Raw genomic sequence first — 19885 nt, 5'->3', positions numbered from 1 at the left:
TGGACCCACAAGACATATTCTGAGCTTGCACACGGAACATTTTTCCTTTAAAAGAAGGCCACAAAAGGGCCTGCTACAACCACAGTGTTAACACAGCTGTTCCAAATCCTGTATTGGGGTATTCCCACCATCTTCAGCCTCCCGGGGTTCGTTTTAAAAGAAACCGAATCATTTTATTTGTTTGCCTTTTCAAGTCTCTGAAAACAATTGCAACGGTAAAAAGGTTAACGGTGACGTGAGGTTGCACCAGCCCCCCCGCAAAGTGAAGTCTTGAAATAATTTCAGGTTTTGTCTCTAAGGTAGGAAAACTATGACTGACTGATCCGTCCGGCTAACGGTGCGGCACAAACACAAACTTGCCATAGTTTATTCTAGGCACGGGACTCCCTCTTTCCTGCTATTTCTCTGGGCAGTTCCTATTTCATCGCCTTTTCTTTTTTTTCCCCCTCTCGCTCGCAGTTTTCTTGCTTGAGTCCGCTCTTCTTATATCGAGGCTCTCTGCGGAGGGGAGCGGCATTTGGCGAGCACGCCCGTCCCGTTACGGTAGCTCTTGCCTCCCTCCTCGCCTTCCGCCGCGGAGAAAGAGCAGCGTGTTTTGTTTTGTTTTTTGACCCGAGTCGCCAGCCAGGCCGGCGGCTGTCGGGGGTGGGTGGGGGGGGTGTTCGCCTGCTTCTGTCGCCGCCACTCGCCCTCTAGCGGGGGAAGGAGGCGCTGTCGGCGGCTGGGCGTGACTTGGCGAAGCTCGCTCTCCGCTGCCTGCTCGCCTGCCTGCCGGGGGGACCGCGAGTCAGTGCGGGGGACTTGAGAGCGGAGAGAAACGAGTCGGGTTGCGAAGACGACGCGGCGCGCTTGGCTGAGAGGCTGCCGGGCTCTGGAGCGGCGCAACAGGAAGCGCGGGCTGAGTGGAGTTGCCCAGCCGGCGGCGGGACTGTTCGGCGACGCCGCGAGTGGGGAACGGAGCCCGGCTCTTGGCAGCCCCCTCTGCGAAAGGCGGGCGCCGTCCAGAAGGGGCCACGGAGGCGGCTGTGGTGCCTCTTCTAGCCTCTCCCCCGAGCTGGGAGGGCCGGAGAGAGCTCTGTCGACGAGGAGAGGAAATATGGGGAAAGTTGAAACTTGCCTCCTGACTTTGGCTGGACTTTTCCTGGCAACGAGAGCAGAGACGGTCACAGGTAAGGCACCCACAGCCTCCCCCCCCTCCGCCCTTCCCGGGCGAGCAAAAAACCCAAACAAAACAAAACCCCCAAAACCCCGAAGCCTGGGTTCCTGGAGCAAGGTGTGTGGATGGGGAGCCTCTCACGGGTGGGCTACCGTCGGGGATTGGAAATGGTGTTTTCCCTCGTTGGGGTGTGACCTCTGGAGCAGCTCCAGCATTGGGGAGGGGGGGAAATAGCCTGGGGAGGGGGGGGGAAGGAAAGGCGAGAGACGCCTGGAAGCGAGCAGGGAAGTTCCAGGCGCGACGGGAGGGGAGCCCGTGAAGTCTGGCTGCCTGGTGCAGAAGTGCAAAAGTGCAAAAGGAAGAGAGGGGAGAGGCTTGGCTCTCGCGTCTGGCACGTTTGAGCCGAGCCTCGGCGAGGCGAAACCTTCTCCGATCCGGAGGCGAGCTTGGAAGGGCGGTTTAAAAGCCAGAGCTTTAAAAACTTTGGGCTGGCGGCCAGGGGCTTCAGGGCGGTGGCAAGGGAGCTTGACCAATTCCGAATTCCTTTTCTTTTCGGGACGCTCCGTCCGGCCAAGGGCTGACGAGGAGATGAGAGGGACCTTTTATTTACCACTGCACGCTCTCTGCGCCGTGGGCTCCTGGCGAGCGACCGGCGGTGCAACGGGAAAGGCTCCGTTGCTCGGAAAGCATCGAGGCGCCCCGCTGGACCTGGCCAGCTTGCACAGACGCCGGACTGTGTGTGTTCAAGCCCTTTGGACAGCAATTGATAACATGGTTGGAGATGCAGAAAGGGACGCACCTCCGGAGTTTATTTTTATTTGTTTATTTTGTTCGGTTTGGTTTGTCAATTGCTTTCAAGTTAATCGGTATAAGTAAAAACATAGTTATGAATGCATGGATACATATAAGAAAAATAAAAGAAACAATAGGACAGGGACGGGAGGCACATTGGTGCGCTTATGCACTTCGAAAGCAACTGTGGCTCTCCTAGAAGTTGATAAGGACCGTTTGTGGAAGCAAAATTGGCTCCTCTAGAAGTTGACGTTTGTGACAACCTGTGGACAACAAAAGGGAGGGCGGCATGTGTGCTTTGTTTCTTTCCCTTCGCTTCTACAAGTTTTTAGCACCTACAGATTGATGATAGCAATATTGGATGAAGGCAGAACTTTTTCTTGTAAATAAAATCAACCTGGCAGCTTTTTATTTTAGCAACCTCCCTCTGTTCTGCCTTTCTTCTCTTCCCTGGATCTCTTCCTCCACTATGTATAGCAAAGCAACAAAGTTAAATGACATGTGTATATATTTGTAGTGCACAACCTCCTAATTTTGGCCTGTTACTGGGTTGCGAAACAAGACATAGCTGGAAGGAATGAGTAACCTCAGGCTGTTTTGCTTTCCACACAAAGCTTGAACTGTAAAAACCTATGGCAAAAATTGAAGACATCTGGGTTCCATGTTGTGTGTTCTTTGATCCGGAGCGGAAGTAGGACTAGGACTTTAAGGACTAGGACTCTAAGCCTCTATTGCAGAGAGTTTGCTGCTTTGTGCACTAACTTGGTCTTCCTGGGACTAAATGTTGGGTTTTAAAAATGCGCACTTATTTCTGTTGAAGTATTCTAATTTAATGAGATATTCTAAATTCAAGACTGTGGTTCCTCAACATTTTTTTTCTTCCTCTGTACTTGTCAGGAGGTTCATTGGTGCAAAAAGTGTTCCAGAGTTTGCCTCTGTAAGAAAAATAGAATTGAGGAAAGCTTCCCCTAGTTCCCTCTGCGGTTTGATGGATCTTATGCATAGCTGTGAATTATGTTCAGTGTTTCTATTACTGGAAGTCTTCAAATCCATGCTTTAATTAGCTCTTGCGTTATTCAGATATAGCCATACCTCACTGCCTAGCTATATAATTTTCTTGACGGTCTTTCAAAACTGTTGAGAAAAATGATTATTTCTGTTGGGTGTTCAGAAATATGTGCAAGGGCCAATCAATAATACTGCTGTCCTTACTTTAATAATATTGTTTTAGTACATCTCTTTAGTGCTTGATATAAACTGATTTACGTATGAGGTGAGAATACAGATATTTTTGCAAGTTCATGACTTTTGAACCAATTACATGTGTTGGAAGTAGACAGTTCTATGCTAGGTTGGTTATTCCTACAACTATCTGGGTAAATCTTTCTACAAAATAGAAGGTACCAGATATATCACTGTTGACTGTTTGCTCTAACTTACTTAAAATGTAAGGTAATAAAATAATACTTCGGATAAATACATTCATTGTGGAATTAAATCTTTTGTGGTAATACTTGACCATCAAGAGAATTAAGTAGAATGTTGAATTTTAGGGAGAACTTCTGCACAAGACATGTAGGTAATTATATCCCTTTAAAAGTATTGTGCATTTTGATATTCAAATAATGCATTTTTAAAACCATAAAAGGGATTTTAAATATGTTTAATTTTCTTTTTCATACTGTATATTGACAATTAGAATTCTCATTATTATATCCATTAACCTGTATCGTACAACTCTTAAAGGGAAATTGTGATCAGGGAAAAAAAGCTATATGGTAAAAAAACTGGTTTAAGTTTCTGTTTCTGAACTTTCAATAAATTCTTGAAAAACATCAACAATAAAAGCATGGATTTTTTTATGTGAAATTATTCATTGACAAATTTTGTATTCAAGCCCCTGATATTTAAGATAGTAATGAGAATTGATTGCAAGGTCCAAGATTTTGTAAAAGCTAGCGCTTTCAGACTATTGAAAACATTTTATATTTTCATCTGAAAAATGAGTTTTATTTCTTTATATAAGACTTTAGATGCCTATGGAATTTCAATATAGTTAATTGGCTAACCTGTCCAAATAGGTTTGTATAACTTTGCAAATTTACTTTATATTAATTATTGAAAAATGGCTATTGAATAATTTCTGAAAATCAAATATTATTTCTAGCATGCACTTTTGTAGTTTGTTTGTCCGATAGGTTAGCTATGCCCCACAAAAGAGAGTCTCATGATGATTTCTCATAATCATGGAATATCAAGAGAGATGCGATGGAATTTAAAAATCAGATATATTTATAAAATACTTTTTTTAAAAAAATCTACTTACCAAATAGTATTTAGAAGCTTGGTGCTTCTTATAAAATACGCTTGTACTAGAAGCAGAAAAGCCTGTTACTTGACTGCACAATTACTTTAGAAGTGGCAAACAAGTAATGCTTCAGTTCTGAAGCCATTTATTCAAAAGAGTTTGGGTCGCATGCTCACATTCTAATTGTGCTGTTCGCAGGAAATTTTGCTATGTTTGCTGCCACAGCAGCAGAACTGAATTTTTAATTTTGTTTAATGATGTATTTATGGGCTTCTGCTAATACATTTGAAATAATGTGAAAGGTTAAAAAAAAGTAATGAGGAAACAATTTAAGGCCTTCATTAATTACCTGTAATGGCTTTAATTTCTTACAAGGTATATTCATTTATTTCTGTTATTTTGTTTTAAACTGAAAAGTAGTGTAAAGTCTATATTACAAAGCAATATCTGTAAGGAAGTAGTCGTTATTGAATAAATAAGCATTTCAGAGTCATACTAGTCATGTTAATAGCTTCAGTAAATATATTAAGAGCAATATTGTAATATTGTTAAATAAATACTTGCAACAGCCAAACTATAGTTATTAAAATATTTTATTGATGTTATCCATGATTAGTTGTTAAATGGAGTACATTGATGTGTATAAAAATTCTGATCCTGCAGTCCTACTTTTGGGTTAAATATAAGTTAACTTGATTGTCAAATTCAGAAGTTTTATTGGATCAAAAATGGCAGAATTATGACACAGGACAGCTGTTACAAAAGCTCTATGGACACATCTGTAACATGGGAGATAACCAAAATAATGCCATCTGTACCAAAGTTTATGGAATATCAGCTTTATCCCAATGAAATTTGTTTCTGTATGTTAGACGTTTTCATTAATTAGTGCTGCCCTGTGTGTGGGGGGTGTGTGTGTGTGTATTTGGATTGAAGCATATAGACTCTTATTAAAATATAACATTCAGACAACAGACCCTAGGCACTACAAGAGATTTGGACTAATATATTGAGGATGTAGTCTAAGTGATGTATACTACCCTCAGCTTAAACTGTGTTGAGAAAATAATTTCCTATATCTGCTATGCATCTGTACATGGCAATTTATTTTTCTATGTATGGCTAATAATTTAACTATTGGATTGGTCAAGTGACCTCACAAGAAAGCATGTTGTAGGCCAATGGTTATCCCATAACTATAGAGTACTGTAACAGTTAAGGGATAACTAGAACCTGGAAGACCCTAGTACAAGTCCATTCATTCCGTGTAAACTTATTAGATGAGTTTGGATCAGTCATTCTCTTTTAGTCCGACCTACCTCAAAGTGTTCTTGTTATGAGACAATATGAAGTGAGACAACATGAAGAGAGATCACCATAAAAACTGCCTTGATGTCCAAGAGGAAAGTTAGATCATATGTGTTACAATTTAGAATAATATAATATTTCATCCATATCATGAGATTTGCCATGGTCCACATGGTCTGCAACATACTTCCATCAGTTTCTTTTGTGATTGTTTCTAAGTGGTGTGAGAAACTAAGATCCAAGTCCTTTGTGAGCATTATGCTGCTGCAAATCCTAAAAATGGCAATTATAGGTTTACCTTTATTTTTATGTAGCCACAGGAATTTTCTGTTTTCACTTTGCCCTAGATGTAGAATTCTAGTGATATGAGTTTCAACCAACTTTTTGTTTTCCTAATATTTTGTTTCTTGCCCATGACTATTGTTTGGTGATGGTGCTAATGCAGAAACTATATCAGACTTGTCTTGTATTACTTATTAAAAAATTAAAGTTTTCTCTTCAGTCACTGACTAAAATGGCACTGTTATTAAGATAATATAGAAGAGAGAAAAATATACCCTATAGTCTATTACAAGGATGTCATACACTGAAGAATTCCTATAATGCACCTTTGGTCTCACAGTTTAGCTATCAGATTGTGTGTAAAAAAATTACAGCAAAATATTTTTTTTTAAGCATTACCTGTTGATGTCATCTTTTAGAATGACAACTGGAAAGTCTAAGTTTACTACATACCATATTTTTTGCACTGTAAGATGCTTCAGACCATAAGACGCGCCTAGCTTTTGGGGAGGAAAACAAGAAAAAAAAATCTTCCTCTGCCTCTCAGCAATTTGCTTCCTTGCAGCAAACAGCAAACAGCCTGGTCAGCTTCACCACAGCCTGATTTAGCATGAGCAGCTGATTGATAGTTGGATTGGCCTCCCAGAATACTGCTGATCAGCTGTTCCAGGCTGTGGGATCACTGCCGCTGATCATCGCCACCTCTGCACGCCCCGTTTTTGGCCTCTGAACATCCCATTTTCGGCCTCCACACATCCTGTTTTAGGCCTGTTCCAGGCGGCAGGGATTGGGCTGAATATGGGATGTGTGGAGGCCAAAAAATGGAATGTACAGAGACCAAAAATGAGGCATGTGGCGACTGAAAATGGAGTGTGTGGAGGTGGTGATCGGCAGCGATAGCGATCTGTGGCGGTGATCCTTGAAGCCTGAAACAGCTGATTGGTGGTATTCCAGGAGGCCATTCTAACCGCCAGTCAGCTGCTTGGGCTAAATCAGACTGTGCTGAAGCTGACCAGGCTGTTTGCTGTTTGTTGCAAGGAGGCAAATTGCTGGGAGGCAGGGGCTGATGGGTTGGGGGCTGGCGAGTGGCCGTGGCTTTGGCAACATTTGCTTTATAAGAGAGAATGTTGCACAGACATTTCCACCCACCTGGGGGGTTGGGGGGGGAAGTTTATGTTATAGTGCAAAAATACAATAGTTATAGAACATGTACTTATTTGTATACTCAGCTTCTAGAATCATGTAATAATTGAGAATAGAAAGAATACAAAATACTTTGTGTATTGTTTGTCTGAGAAAATGTTCCAGCCACTTGCAATGTGTGTACAGATGACTTTCCTATTGGGAACTGAACTGAGATAAACTAACAAACTTGCCAAAATAACTGACCTTCAAGCAAATCAGATGCTGCAGTTCCTTGAAAGAAACTGCTGCATTCTTGATCAGTATTCAGCATTTGGCCATATCTCTGCATAGATCATTATTAGTTGAACATTAAGTTTTTATTTAATTAACTTATTCTATCACACTTGTAGCCATATCATTTCTATTTAAAAGGCTGTATTAAAAAAAATAAGAATGAGAATGTTAACTAAGTATTTACAATTTCTACAAAGTTAAGTTGGATTTAAGCAGTGTTCAGCAACTTTGTATACTTCAGATGTATTGGAATGGCAATTTCTGGCATCACTGGAGTCATGCTTACTGGGAATTGTGGAAAATGCATACGCAACACATCTGGAAATTGTCACATCGTGGAAAGCTGAACAGGAGTTTCTTAAAGGAAGGCTCCCAGTGCCACATTTCGAAGAACTTTAGGTAACTCAGGGGCTGAATGAAAACAGGAAAACATAAAATAAGAACAGGTACAATCTTCCTGGACAAATTTCAGTAGACTTAAATAAGTTATTTAGTAATTTATTTAAATTTAAATTATCAATGGATTTCTGGCACAATCGTAATTAAAATAACTTAAACATTACTACACTTCTGTATATAACTACTTTGCCCACAAATGATATAAAATAAAAACAATAAAGGATACATTATACAACTTTTCAATGTGTACTACTCAATAGCAGTTTCTCAGTAGTTTTGCTTTAGTAAATAATGCCAACATATTATTCTGAATCTTATTGGTAAATTTTGTGTTCTTCCCAATTTCCTTTTACATGTGTTTTTCTTATCTAAGTTTGTATGTCAAAGGAATAAAATATTTCAGTGACAAGATTTTGTTTGCTGTGATCTACTGCTGATCACTAGGTGTAGCTGCATCTCCAAATCCACTTTCCTAAACCAGGATTCTAAGTTGGATTAACTGAATTTGGTGTATTTTAAGCTTAAGAGATCAAAAAGTTTTAAATGATGTGTACCTTTTGGAAAGAAAATAAAACGAATAAGGACTATGTATACATTTGTGATTAAATTTTTACTCTTTATGTGTTTAGCTTATACTTTGCTAATAGTTTTAACACAGAAAAAAAGAGATTCCAGTTAAAAAAATATACATTTTTGGTGAAATAGCATTATAATATCTCATTGTACATGCATTTCAGTGACTTTCAATGTCATGTGCTAAAAGTGTGGCACTAAATATTTTACCAAAACATATGCCATTCAAAATCACTATATACAAGGGCAGAATAAAAGCAAATTTTAATGTTGGTTAAGATAATTTATTAGAAAAATATCTGCCTATACACCCTTATTGTACCATCCCAAAGCTCTTTGGATAATTGTTCTTTTAACAATATGTTTTTTTTTACTGCTAAGTAATAAACTAATCAGTTGAAGAAAAAAAGCATTTATTATTCATTTTTTTATTGTGCCTTTATTACTTTATAACAATATGGGAGAAAAAAATGTATGTTCATAGTGAACATACATTTTTTTTCTCTCATTTTCTTCCCATGACAACAAACCTATGAGGTGATTTGGGCTGAGAGAGAGTGACTAACCCAAAGTCACTCAGCCAGCTTTCATCTTCTAAGGTGGGACTAGAATTTACAGTCCCCGGGTTTTATAGGCCAGCCCTTGACCACTACATCAGACTCACTGGCCTTAATAACTAAGTCAATAGTGCTACCTCAGTTTTTGTACTTCAGGAAGAAAAATATATTAAAAAAGTAAAAAATGCAGAGGGTCAAACACCTCTTGGGTACCCTTAAAATAAATGGATGGAAATACACTGTTGTCGGACTGTTGTTACAAATTGGAAGGTATAGCTGCCTTTTGAATACATACATACATACATACATATAATATTCTCCAGTTTGACATTGCATTGTAATATCAGACATACAGGTGAAACTCAAAAAATTAGAATATCGTGCAAAACTTCATTTATTTCAGTAATGTAGCTTAAAAGGTGAACCTAATATATGAGATAGACTCATTACATGCAAAGCAAAATAGTTCAAGCTGTGATTTGTCATAATTGAGATGATTATGGCTTACAGCTCATAAAAACCCCAAATCCACAATCTCAGAAAATTAGAATATTGTGAAAAGGTTCAATATTCTAGACTCAAAGTGTCCCACTCTAATCAGCTAATTAAGCCATAACACCTGCAAAGGGTTCCTGAGCCTTTAAGTAGTCTCTCAGTCTGGTTCAGTAGGCATCACAATCATGGGAAAGACTGCTGACCTGACAGTTGTGCAGAAAACCATCACTGACATCCTCCATAAGGAGGGAAAGCCTCAAAAGGTAACTGCAAAAGAAGTTGGATGTTCCCAAAGTGCTGTGGAAGGGAAAAGTGTGGAAGAAAAAGGTACACAAGCAGCAGGGATAACCACAGCCTGGAGAGAATTGTCCAGAAAAGGCCATTCAAAAGTGTTGGGGACTTTCACAAGGAGTGGACTGAGGCTGGAGTCAGTGCATCAAGAGCCATCACACATAGACGGATCCTGGACATGGGCTTCAAATGTCATATTCCTCTTGTCAAGCGCTCCTGAACAACAAACAACGTCAGAAGCGTCTTACCTAGACTAAAGAAAAATGGACCTGGTCTGTTGCTCAGTGGTCCAAAGTCCTCTTTTCTGATGAGAGCAACTTTTGCATCTCATTTGGAAACCAAGGACCCAGAGTCTGGAGGAAGAATGGAGAGGCACACACTGCAAGATGCTTGAAGCATAGTGTGTAGTTTCCACAGTCTGTGTTGATTTGGGGAGCCATGTCATCTGCTGGTGTTGGTCCACTGTGCTTCATTAAGTCCAGGGTCAACGCAGCCGTCTACCAGGAGATTTTAGTGCACTTCATGCTTCCTTCCGCAGACGAGCTTTATGGGGATGCTGACTTCATTTTCCAGCAGGGCATGGCACCTGACCACACGGCCAAAAGCACCAAAACCTGGTTCAATGACCATGGGATTACTGTGCTTGATTGGCCAGCATACTCACCTGACCTGAACCTCATAAAGAATCTATGGGTCATTGCCAAGAGAAAGATGAGAGACATGAGACCGAACAATGCAGAAGAGCTGAAGGTTACTATTGAAGCATCCTGGTCTTCCATAATACCTCAGCATGCCACGCCACATTGAGGCAGTAATTACTGCAAAAGGGGCCCAAACCAAGTACTGAGTACATATGCATGCTTATACTTTTCAGAGGTTCGATATTGTTCCATGTACAATCTTTGTTTTATTGATTGCATGTAATATTCTAATTTTCTTAGATTGTGGATTTGGGGTTTTCATGAGCTGTAAGCCATAATCATCTCAATTATGACAAATCACGGCTTGAACTATCTTGCTTTGCATGTAATGAGTCTATCTCATATATTAGGTTCACCTTTTAAGTTGCATTACTGAAATAAATGAACTTTTGCACCATATTCTAATTTTTCGAGTTTCACCTGTATAATCAACATCATATCCATGGAACATTTGAAATATATTTAAAACACATGATTACCTAGTTCTATAAAATTTCCCAATGATCTTGCCCTCATAATGGGTTTGTCCTGTTAATTGGGAATGCCAAAGTTTGAGTGACAATTAGAAAAATCCTAGGAGTGTAACTGTCTTTAGAAAATGGTAGTTTCGTTTTGAATATCTTAATGAAATTTAAAATTAAGCAGCTAGTGAAATGTGGTTAGGAACCAATATTCAGTAAGGTGAATATCAATTTATTTTAATTATTATTTATTTATCCCACCTTTATTGTTTTTATAAATAACTCAAGGTGAAACATATCCAACACATCTTCCTCCTATTTTCCCTTCAACAACAACCTTGTGAGAGATGGGTTGGGCTGAGAGAGAATGATTAGTCCAAGGTCACCCAGCTGGCTTTCATGGCTAAGGCAGAACTCACAGTCTCCTACTTTCTAGCCTGGTGCCTTAACAATTAAACCAAACTAGCACACTTCTAATTAAAATTGTTCTCATTTCCTACATGTGGTTGGGCTCTGTGTAGTGCTTTTATTTCTTTTTATATGATACTTACATTATGTATCAATTGACTGTCTGTTGTAATTTTTTTACAAAAGATTGTCATTCATCTTATCAGTGGGAATTACATGGTCAGAGCTTATATTTCCTCGGTATAAATGCTTTGTGTAAAAGGAACAGATGGAGAACGTGAAAACCTACTTAGCATTTGATGCCACCTGAAATTTTAGAAGTTATTGCTAAGAGGAAAAATGGATTACATTACAATTTAATATTCAGTAATTTTTTTTAAAAAAAAAAACTCGTATATTCAAACTCCTACTCCCCTCTTTGTTACCAGGAAAGTGATAACACATTACAACACTTCTGTGTGGATTTAATTAGTTCATCTTTTTTTAGGTAGGGTTGAATGGTTGTATGGGCAGAAAAAGATAATGGGTGTTAATCAGTATTAACCTGTTTCTTTTCAAAGTGAAATTGGGATCTGAACCCACAGGTCTTAAGAGACTATAAGAAATAGTATTGTCAATAATAGATTATTTGTAGACAGGAACTGAGTGACAACTGATAAGTTGAAATGGTTTTTAAACTAAAACCCAATTCTGTTGCTCCCTCCCTAACTTTCTCTTTTTCTTTTTTCTCTTTCTCTTTTTCTGTCCCCCCCCCTCCCCCGTTTCTCAGCATGGTTCTGCTAGTGGCTATTTCTGCAGCAAACTCTAGGATTACATAAAAAAACAGATCTGCCAACATCTAGAAACAAGTAAAGTAATAATTAGCAGTCAGAACGGGTTTGTTAAAAACAGATCATGCCAAACCAATCTTATTTCATTCTTCAACACAGTGACTAAATTAGTAGACCAGCAAAATACTGTGGACATAATATATTTAGATTTCAGCAAGGCATTTGACAAAGTAGACCACAACCTACTTCTTAGTAAGCTAGAAAAAAGTGGAATAGATAGCATCACCACTAGATGGACTCGCAGCTGGCTGACAAACCATACTCAACGAGTAGTCCTTAATAGGTCTAAGTCTACATGGAGGGAAGTAAGCAGTGGGGTGCCACAAGGTTCCATCTTAGGCTCAGTACTCTTCAATATCTTCATTAATGACTTAGATGAGGGAATAGAAGGGGAACTTACCAAATTTGCAGATGATACTAAGCTGGCAGGAAAAGCTAACATCCAAGAAGGTAGGCTCAAGATCCAGATGGATCTTGACAGACTAGAACACTGGGCCATATCTAATAAAATGTAATTCAATGTAGAAAAAAGTAAAGTCCTACACTTAGGCAAGAAAAACCAAAAGTACACATATAGACAGGGTGAAACCAGGCTCAATAGCAATAACTGTGAGAGGGATCTTGGAATCTTTGTGGACAGCTAAATATGAGCCAGCAGTATGCAGCAGCCACCAAAAAAGCTAATGCAATCCTAAGTTGTATTAACAGAGGGATACAGTCAAGATCAAGGGAAGTACTAATGCCACTCTAAAAAGCCTTAGTAAGACCACACATAGAGTACTGCATCCAGTTTTGTTCACCACATTATAAAAAAGATGTTGAGACTCTAGAAAATGTACAGAGAAGAACAACCAGGATGATTAGGGGACTGGAGGCTAAAACAACGAACGATTGCAGGAACTGGGCTTGGCTAGTCTAATAAAGAGAAGGACCAGGGGAGACATGATAACGGTCTTCCAATATTTGAGGGGCTGCCACAGGGAGGAAGGGGTCAAGCTATTTTCTAAAGCTCCTGTAGGCCAGACAAGGAATAATGGATGGAAACTGAACAAGGAGAGATTTAATCTGGAAACAAGGAGAAACTTTCTGACAATGAGAACAATCAACCAATGGAACAGCTTGCCTTGGAAGTTGTGGGAGGGCCATCAGTTGAGACTTTCAAGAAGAGATTGGACTGCCATTTGTCAGAAATGGCGTAGGGTCTCCTGCTTGGGCGGGGGGTTGAACTAGATGACCTACAAGGTCCCTTCCAACTCTGATTATCTGTATCTGTACATTCAATTCATTCTCCTTCCCCTCTTATATTTGGGAAACTGATTCCTTCTTAAAAGTCATATAAAATGTAAATAGCTAGCAGTTGTGTGATTGATTTTTAAAAAGTAAGTTGGAAATCAAGAATCCTTCACAAGGAAAGGGAGTTTTAACCGGTGGTGGGATTCAAGTTTTTTTACTACCGGTTCTGTGGGCATGGCTTGGTGGGCATGGCAGGGAAAATCTCCAATCAGAGGTGGTATTTGCCGGTTCTCCGAACTACTCAAAATTTCCGCTACCCATTCTTTAGAACTGGTCAGAACCTGATGAATACCACCTCTGTTTTTAACCTGATTTGGAAAGACCCTTGTGTCTGTAATTCATATTGTGGTGTACTGAAGTGGTAAGTGGTGGGGAAGAAAGAATTCTCGTTCAATGATCACTTCAGGTGCTTCATCAGAAACTGTGATCCATACTCTGGTAATCTCCCATTTATATTACTGTATTATATCAGAAACAAGGGAAGTCTTGGGAATAGAGGAAAAAGTTCCATTTTAGTGATCTCAACTAAATGTTTGCATATAATAATCAAGCTTTAAGCAAGAAGCTGATATTTATTTTCAGACTCAGTTAATTCCAGGTACCAATATTTAAGTCAGCAATAATTTAAGGTTCTGAAATATCATCTTTTTGTTGACAATACTTTTTGAATTCCTCAGTTGAAACCCTTGATCATATCTTTATCAGCAGAATCATATTTAATTACTTTTCTTTGTTTTTGGACTCGGATGTCAGTTACATTTACCATCCCAAGTAAGAGGCAAATTATATAATAAGCAATGTATACCACCTAGCTATCTTTCAAATATTAAATACAATATTAAATACATGGTGATCTAATATGAATAAGGAAAATCATGGAAGGGAACACAAAACCTAGTTCTTTGTTTATATATTAAAATAAATTCAAAACTTTTAAGAAAACAGTTTAAGGAGAGAGGCAGCAGAATTAAAAACAATCCCCCCCTCCCATGGTTTTCAAAGGATCTAGATGAAATTTGTAATGTATACCTTGGTGGTGGGATTGAATTTTTTTTACTACCGGTTCTGTGGGCATGGCTTGGTGGGCATGGCAGGGGAAGGATTGTGTAAAATGTGTTATTTGCCGGTTCTCTGAACTACTCAAAATTTCCACTAATGATTCTCCAGAACTGTAGGGAACCTGCTGAATACCACCTCTGCTTTCAGTTATCATGGTTAGGTTTTAAGTAGATCACAAAGCTAGGATTAAAATTCAAAATCTCCTGCTTTCTAGTCTAATGCTTTAACCATTATGCCAAACTGGGTCTCATTTATTATTAGAATAGACCCCAAAATACTATTTCAGAGGATGTATCCTATTTCTTTATCTTTGCAGCAGATGAAAATGGTTGTTTAGCTTGGTTTTAGGATATGGAAAGTAAAAGCAGAAACATAGTCAAAAGAGTATTAAGCCCTCAGAGAAAGATGCTTCTTTTCAGCTGTTAGTCTTATGACAATTGTGTTAGAACAACATAACTTTTAATATTGTTATTACAGAAAAAAACACCCACAATGGCTAGATTCCAAATTCTTCATGATAGCTGAGGAAAGCATAAGAAAGAATTACCAAAAATGAGCATAACATAGATTCAGCACTTTTTAGGGCTATTGATTATTATTGGATGCAACTTACTTGAAGTTCGGCAATATAATATATAAAGTACAAAACCAAAGCAGCAGAAAGATGGTAAATATACGAAAATTATCACATTTATGATAAATGTGTGAAAAATAACAGTGAAGGTCAAATTAACATTGTAGGAGTATTCATTAAGTAGCATCTTTGTTATCATTTCAACACAAAAGAGTATTGGAAAGAATATTTCCAAAGAAATTGGAAAGAAAAGATTTGGGGCTTTGTCAACAGTATGGAAATGGGAGAATCTAACGAAGAAATTAGGTAAAGGAAACTTTTTCTTGGGACTTTGTCAACAGCAAAACTTTCTTGGAAATGGGAGAGTCTAAAAAAGGAATGGCTTGAGATCCTAAATGGAGTTTCAGAGAAATGAAATCCATAAAAATTCTCAAATGCTTCCTTAAGGAAGAGATATGTAGGACTGTTGTTGCCTCTTCTATTCTAAGGCCCCTTCCTCTTGTATCTCAGGATCATAATCCACAATCTAGATAAGTCTCAAAAGCCATAGACTGCATGCTTTTGCTATGCTTCTTTCATCTGTAGAGAGAGGCAATGTTGATTAGAGCAAAGTTATATTTGTATTTTCCTTATAACTAATTAACAATTTTAGGGTCAACATGTAATTGGATGGAATATCATCCACAGAATATATTCTCCAAATTTAAAACAGTACATACATTCTCCTATGAGCTGCGAAGAGCATCCAGTAGTGGGAGGTGCTTCAGTCTCTGCATTCATAGGCTGAGCTTGAATTGAGGAACGCTCTTCCTCTTCCACGTGACTCCTCCACAGCGTTCCCCAGTTTTAGCTCAGCCTCGTGCGAGACAGGCAGTGCTTTACTTTGCTCCTTGGCCGAACCACGACTTCAATTCAAAGACTCCAAATTGATTTTCTCTTCAGGTTTGATTCCTTTCCCTCTCTTTAGCCTCTGCGCAATTGCTTAATTCGTTAAACTACCTAACTAGGGGAAGCGCCGTTGCGCCCCCGAGGAAGGCGGCGGGAGGCTCCGTAGCAGCTTCGTGCTACCTCCCCATAGCCGGAACGTTACCTCTACCCCATTGATTGCCGCTGCGTTCTCTTTCGTTTCCTTTCAATTTCGTTGTTTTAGCGGCTTGTGTTTTTACCGTTCAGAGTCGTATTGCTGTTTCCCCTGCCCTCGAACGCCGATTGCAGTCAAAGAGGATAATCTCTCCTTTCTCTGACCATCTCTGTATTTGGAGCTTCAGTTTCGCTTTTTCTGGAGGGAGGACGCCGATGAGCAGTCCGACTGCTAATTATTACTGGCGGGCGCCATTTTAATTGCCAATCCGTGGCTATACACCTTCTTTGCTGGTATTTTCCTGTGCTGTGGGTGAAATTGATTCGAAGTAGCAGAATCCCCCTGGATTCTCAGAGTCTTTTAACCTCGTTTTTTGGCAAATTGCACTCGAGGTTATTTCTCCTTATTGACACTTGTTGGCTTAACCCTCACAGCTATCCTCAGCGGCACAGCAGCAGGCACCCAGGCCGTGTCTGCCTGTGCAGGTAAGCTGCTGAAGGCCCCTTCTTCCTTTTCTAACTGGGCCTCAGGCATTTCGAAATTTGGCTGATTGGTTGACTGTTCTCCTACCCTCAATAATACTGAGTTTGTAAGCATACTTCTGCTCCTGGAGCAATAACGCAACAATTATACTAGCTACATTGTGGTATCATTTACAAACATAATAATAATATTAGTATTAATTATAATAATAATACTAATAATACTAATAATCATCATCATAATAACAATAATAATAATACATTCTTGACAGTATAATATTGTAATTCATTATAATATTATCACAGAGATACGACTCATACTATATATGGTTATATATATATCTTCAGAATTATATATAGTCACCAAAAAAGGAGGGGCGGACGTAAAGTACTATCAGGGCAACCGTCTTGACTCAGATTGGACCCTGGGCGTGCCTCACCTTGATTTCTAGTCTATACTGCAATATATAAATTATTAAAATCGCAGATGGTAACACCTCTAAAGGCCCTTCATTGAAGGCAAAAGCCAAGACTCATCATTTGCACAAGCAGGCTAAAGAGACCTCCAAAGCTTCCCAAAGAGATGCCTTAAGGCACCACAAGGCCTTGCAAAAGGAAATTGATAAGCGCACCAAGGAAGCCCTCACGGTGCCTCAGGTTTTACTATCCTCCACTCCATCTACCTCTGCTCAACACCCCCCTCCTCTAGATCTTTCCCTCTCATCCAGGCGTAGTTTGCCCTTGCAAGGTCAACAGGTTCAGGCTCCTGGAACACCGGCTAGAAGGGCGCCAGAAGCCACCTTCACCCGAACAGCCGCTGGCCTCCGTCAAGAGGATTCCCTCATTGAGGAAGTCCCAGAAAGAGTAAGAACCTGGATGGAGCTGGCTATTCACCAAGGGATCGCAGCCGGACTCCAGCAAGCAATCAGGCCTAGTCATTATCCAGGGGTTTCTGATCTAGAGTCTCAATCACTAAGATCGTTACTCAGGTCGGGCCAACATCAGGTATACTTGCAGAGGGAGACCCCCTTTCAAGGGCAGGAGGAGGAAGAGGGGGAATTGGACCAGATCATGGAGCCAGACGAGTTCATACTGGGGTCTATGCAGGATAGCGAACCCCTATCAGAGGCAGATCCCTTAGAAGGGGAAATGTCTGAGGACGAGGGGCTTATCCCTGATCAGCCCGCTTTTGCGGGTTTATTCAGGCCACACCTATTCAAATCCTTGTTATTCAAGGCCAAGAACATTTCAGGCCTAAGTAAGCAATCACCAGCTGACACCCCTGCACCCTTAACGGAAGGTCCTGCAGACCTAATCTTTAACCAGCCTGTTGTTGAGGCCGAGGTTATCCTAGTTCCACCCATCTTTTCCGATTTGGTGCAGAAGCAGCTGGCTTCTGCAGCGGTACACCCAGCCCCATCTGGTCACGACAAAAAATATTTTAATTTGGATCCAGAATTTTCAAGGTTACTGAGTACCCCTGAGGTAGATGAGCCCATAGTGGGCTTAGCGTCCTCCTTGACTCTGAGTGATGCGCTAGAGGCTCTAAAGCCAGAGGAGAAGCAGGCCGAGCTAGCCCTGTGCAGGGCACACCAGTCAGACGCATGGGCCATCAGATCGGCTACGGCCGCATCTTTTTTCACAAGGTCATCCATTCGATGGCTTCGCCAGCTAAAGCAACACGTCCCTACGTCTAACATCAGGGCGCACCAGGACATTGCAAAGCTCACTGCTGCCGCTGAGTTTTCTGCTGATGCCAGGTACCACTCAGTTAAGTTTTCTGCGAGAGCAATCACATCACATGTCACAGCCCGCTGTTTACTCTGGCTGAGACACTGGCAAGCAGACTTTAAGAATAAAGCAAAACTGGCCTCTTCCCCCCTTGTGGGAGACCAATTGTTTGGCCCTTCCTTGGACCCCTTACTTATGGAGACCCGCAGTAAGAAAAAAATTCTCCCCTCCCTTGCACGAAAATCAGACTTCAGAAATCCCCAGCCCTTTCGGAGAGGTTCCTTTCAGCCCTTCTATCAGGCTCCCTTCTCCCCCAGGTATCAGAGGCTCCCATCGTTCAGATCAGGACAACCCCAGGATAGAGCTGTTTCGAGAGACAGGAGTAGAAGGGGCAGCCAATATAAGAGGCCCTTTCGGGGAGCAGGAAGCAGGCCATTCCAATGACCAAGATAGGTTAAGGGACACTCTCCCCATTGGCAGACATCTTAAGTTGTTCGTGAGTCAATGGGACTCCTCTACCTCTGACTCTTGGGTCAGAGACACCATTAGATTTGGTCTTACCCTTGAGTTTCAATCCACTCCCCCAAATTTCTTTATGTCATGCCCCCCTTCCAGAGACCCGATCAAGCGTAATCTAATGGATTCCACTATCCAGCATCTCCTAAACATAAGAGCCATCCAACCAGTACCAACCAAACAACGAGGGCGGGGCTTTTACTCTCATCTTTTTGTTGTACCAAAACATTCGAGGGGGTGGAGAGCGATTTTAGATTTAAAATGACTCAACTGCTTCCTAATATACTGCAAATTCAAAATGCATACCCTACAATCGATATTGCTGGGCATCAGGCAAGGGGATGTGCTCACGTCCATAGACTTGACGGAGGCGTACTTACATATCGCCATTCGGCCTTCCCATTATAAGTTTCTAAGGTTCTGCTACAATAATCGCCACTTTGAATACGTGGCCCTTCCCTTTGGACTAGCCTCTGCCCCCAGGACCTTTACCAAGGTTTTTGCAGCGCTAGCTGCCCGTCTCAGGAACATCCCCATTCATCTTCAATGTTATCTGGACGATATTTTAATCCTGTCCCCCTCTACCCATCAAGCAGTGAGGGACACCCAGGCCACTTTAACATCTCTCCATGGTTTTCTCATAAATCGGAAGAGACAATTATCCCCATTTTCTTGAATAACTCATTTAGGGGCAGTTATTGATACAGTGGAAGACAAGGTCTATCTGTCTCCAGATAGACTACTTAGTATTCAAAAATCCGTTAGGGAGATCAGGCGCCGTAGGAGGGTAGCCTTACTGGATCTGTCAAAATTATTAGGAAAAATGATATCATGCATTTCTATTATTCCCTGGGCCCGTCTTCACACCAGATCCCTCCAGTGGTTCCTGCTTCTGTACCAGAGATCCAGCAGAAGCAATTCCAAAGTCATGGTCAGGGTACCTCTCAAGGTCCTCATGTCCCTTCTTTGGTGGGCCAAACCGGTCATTAACAAAGGCTGTTTCTTCAAGGAGCCTCAAAGGCTCACTATCACCACAGATGCCAGTCTATTTGGATGGGGCGCCCACGTTCAGTCACTCACAACCCAGGGCAGATGGTCTGCAATAGAACAGTCATGCAGCATAAACTGGCTGGAACTTCGTGCCGTGCACCTAGCCCTGTGCAGCTTCC

At 40.8% G+C, this 19885-nt stretch overlaps 1 protein-coding gene across 23 annotated transcripts in view; it reads left to right on the top strand.

Annotated features, from left to right (window-relative positions):
* Positions 1 to 512: 512 nt before the first annotated feature.
* The window catches only part of PTPRM (protein tyrosine phosphatase receptor type M), a 465145-nt gene continuing 445772 nt past the window's right edge, over positions 513 to 19885 (top strand). For all 23 annotated transcript variants that reach the window (XM_087931096.1, XM_026699382.2, XM_087931092.1 and 20 more), the window contains exon 1: positions 513 to 1169. In XM_087931096.1, coding sequence (XP_087787222.1) covers positions 1097 to 1169 — 73 coding nt within the window. In that variant the 5' untranslated portion in view covers positions 513 to 1096. The remainder of the gene's footprint in view (positions 1170 to 19885) is intronic.

This window comes from Pseudonaja textilis, chromosome 3 (assembly GCF_049901715.1).
Source record: "Pseudonaja textilis isolate UNSWEBS1 chromosome 3, rPseTex1.2, whole genome shotgun sequence".
Classification (NCBI taxonomy): Eukaryota; Metazoa; Chordata; class Lepidosauria; order Squamata; family Elapidae; genus Pseudonaja; species Pseudonaja textilis.
This window is presented reverse-complemented; position numbering and strand designations above follow the sequence as displayed.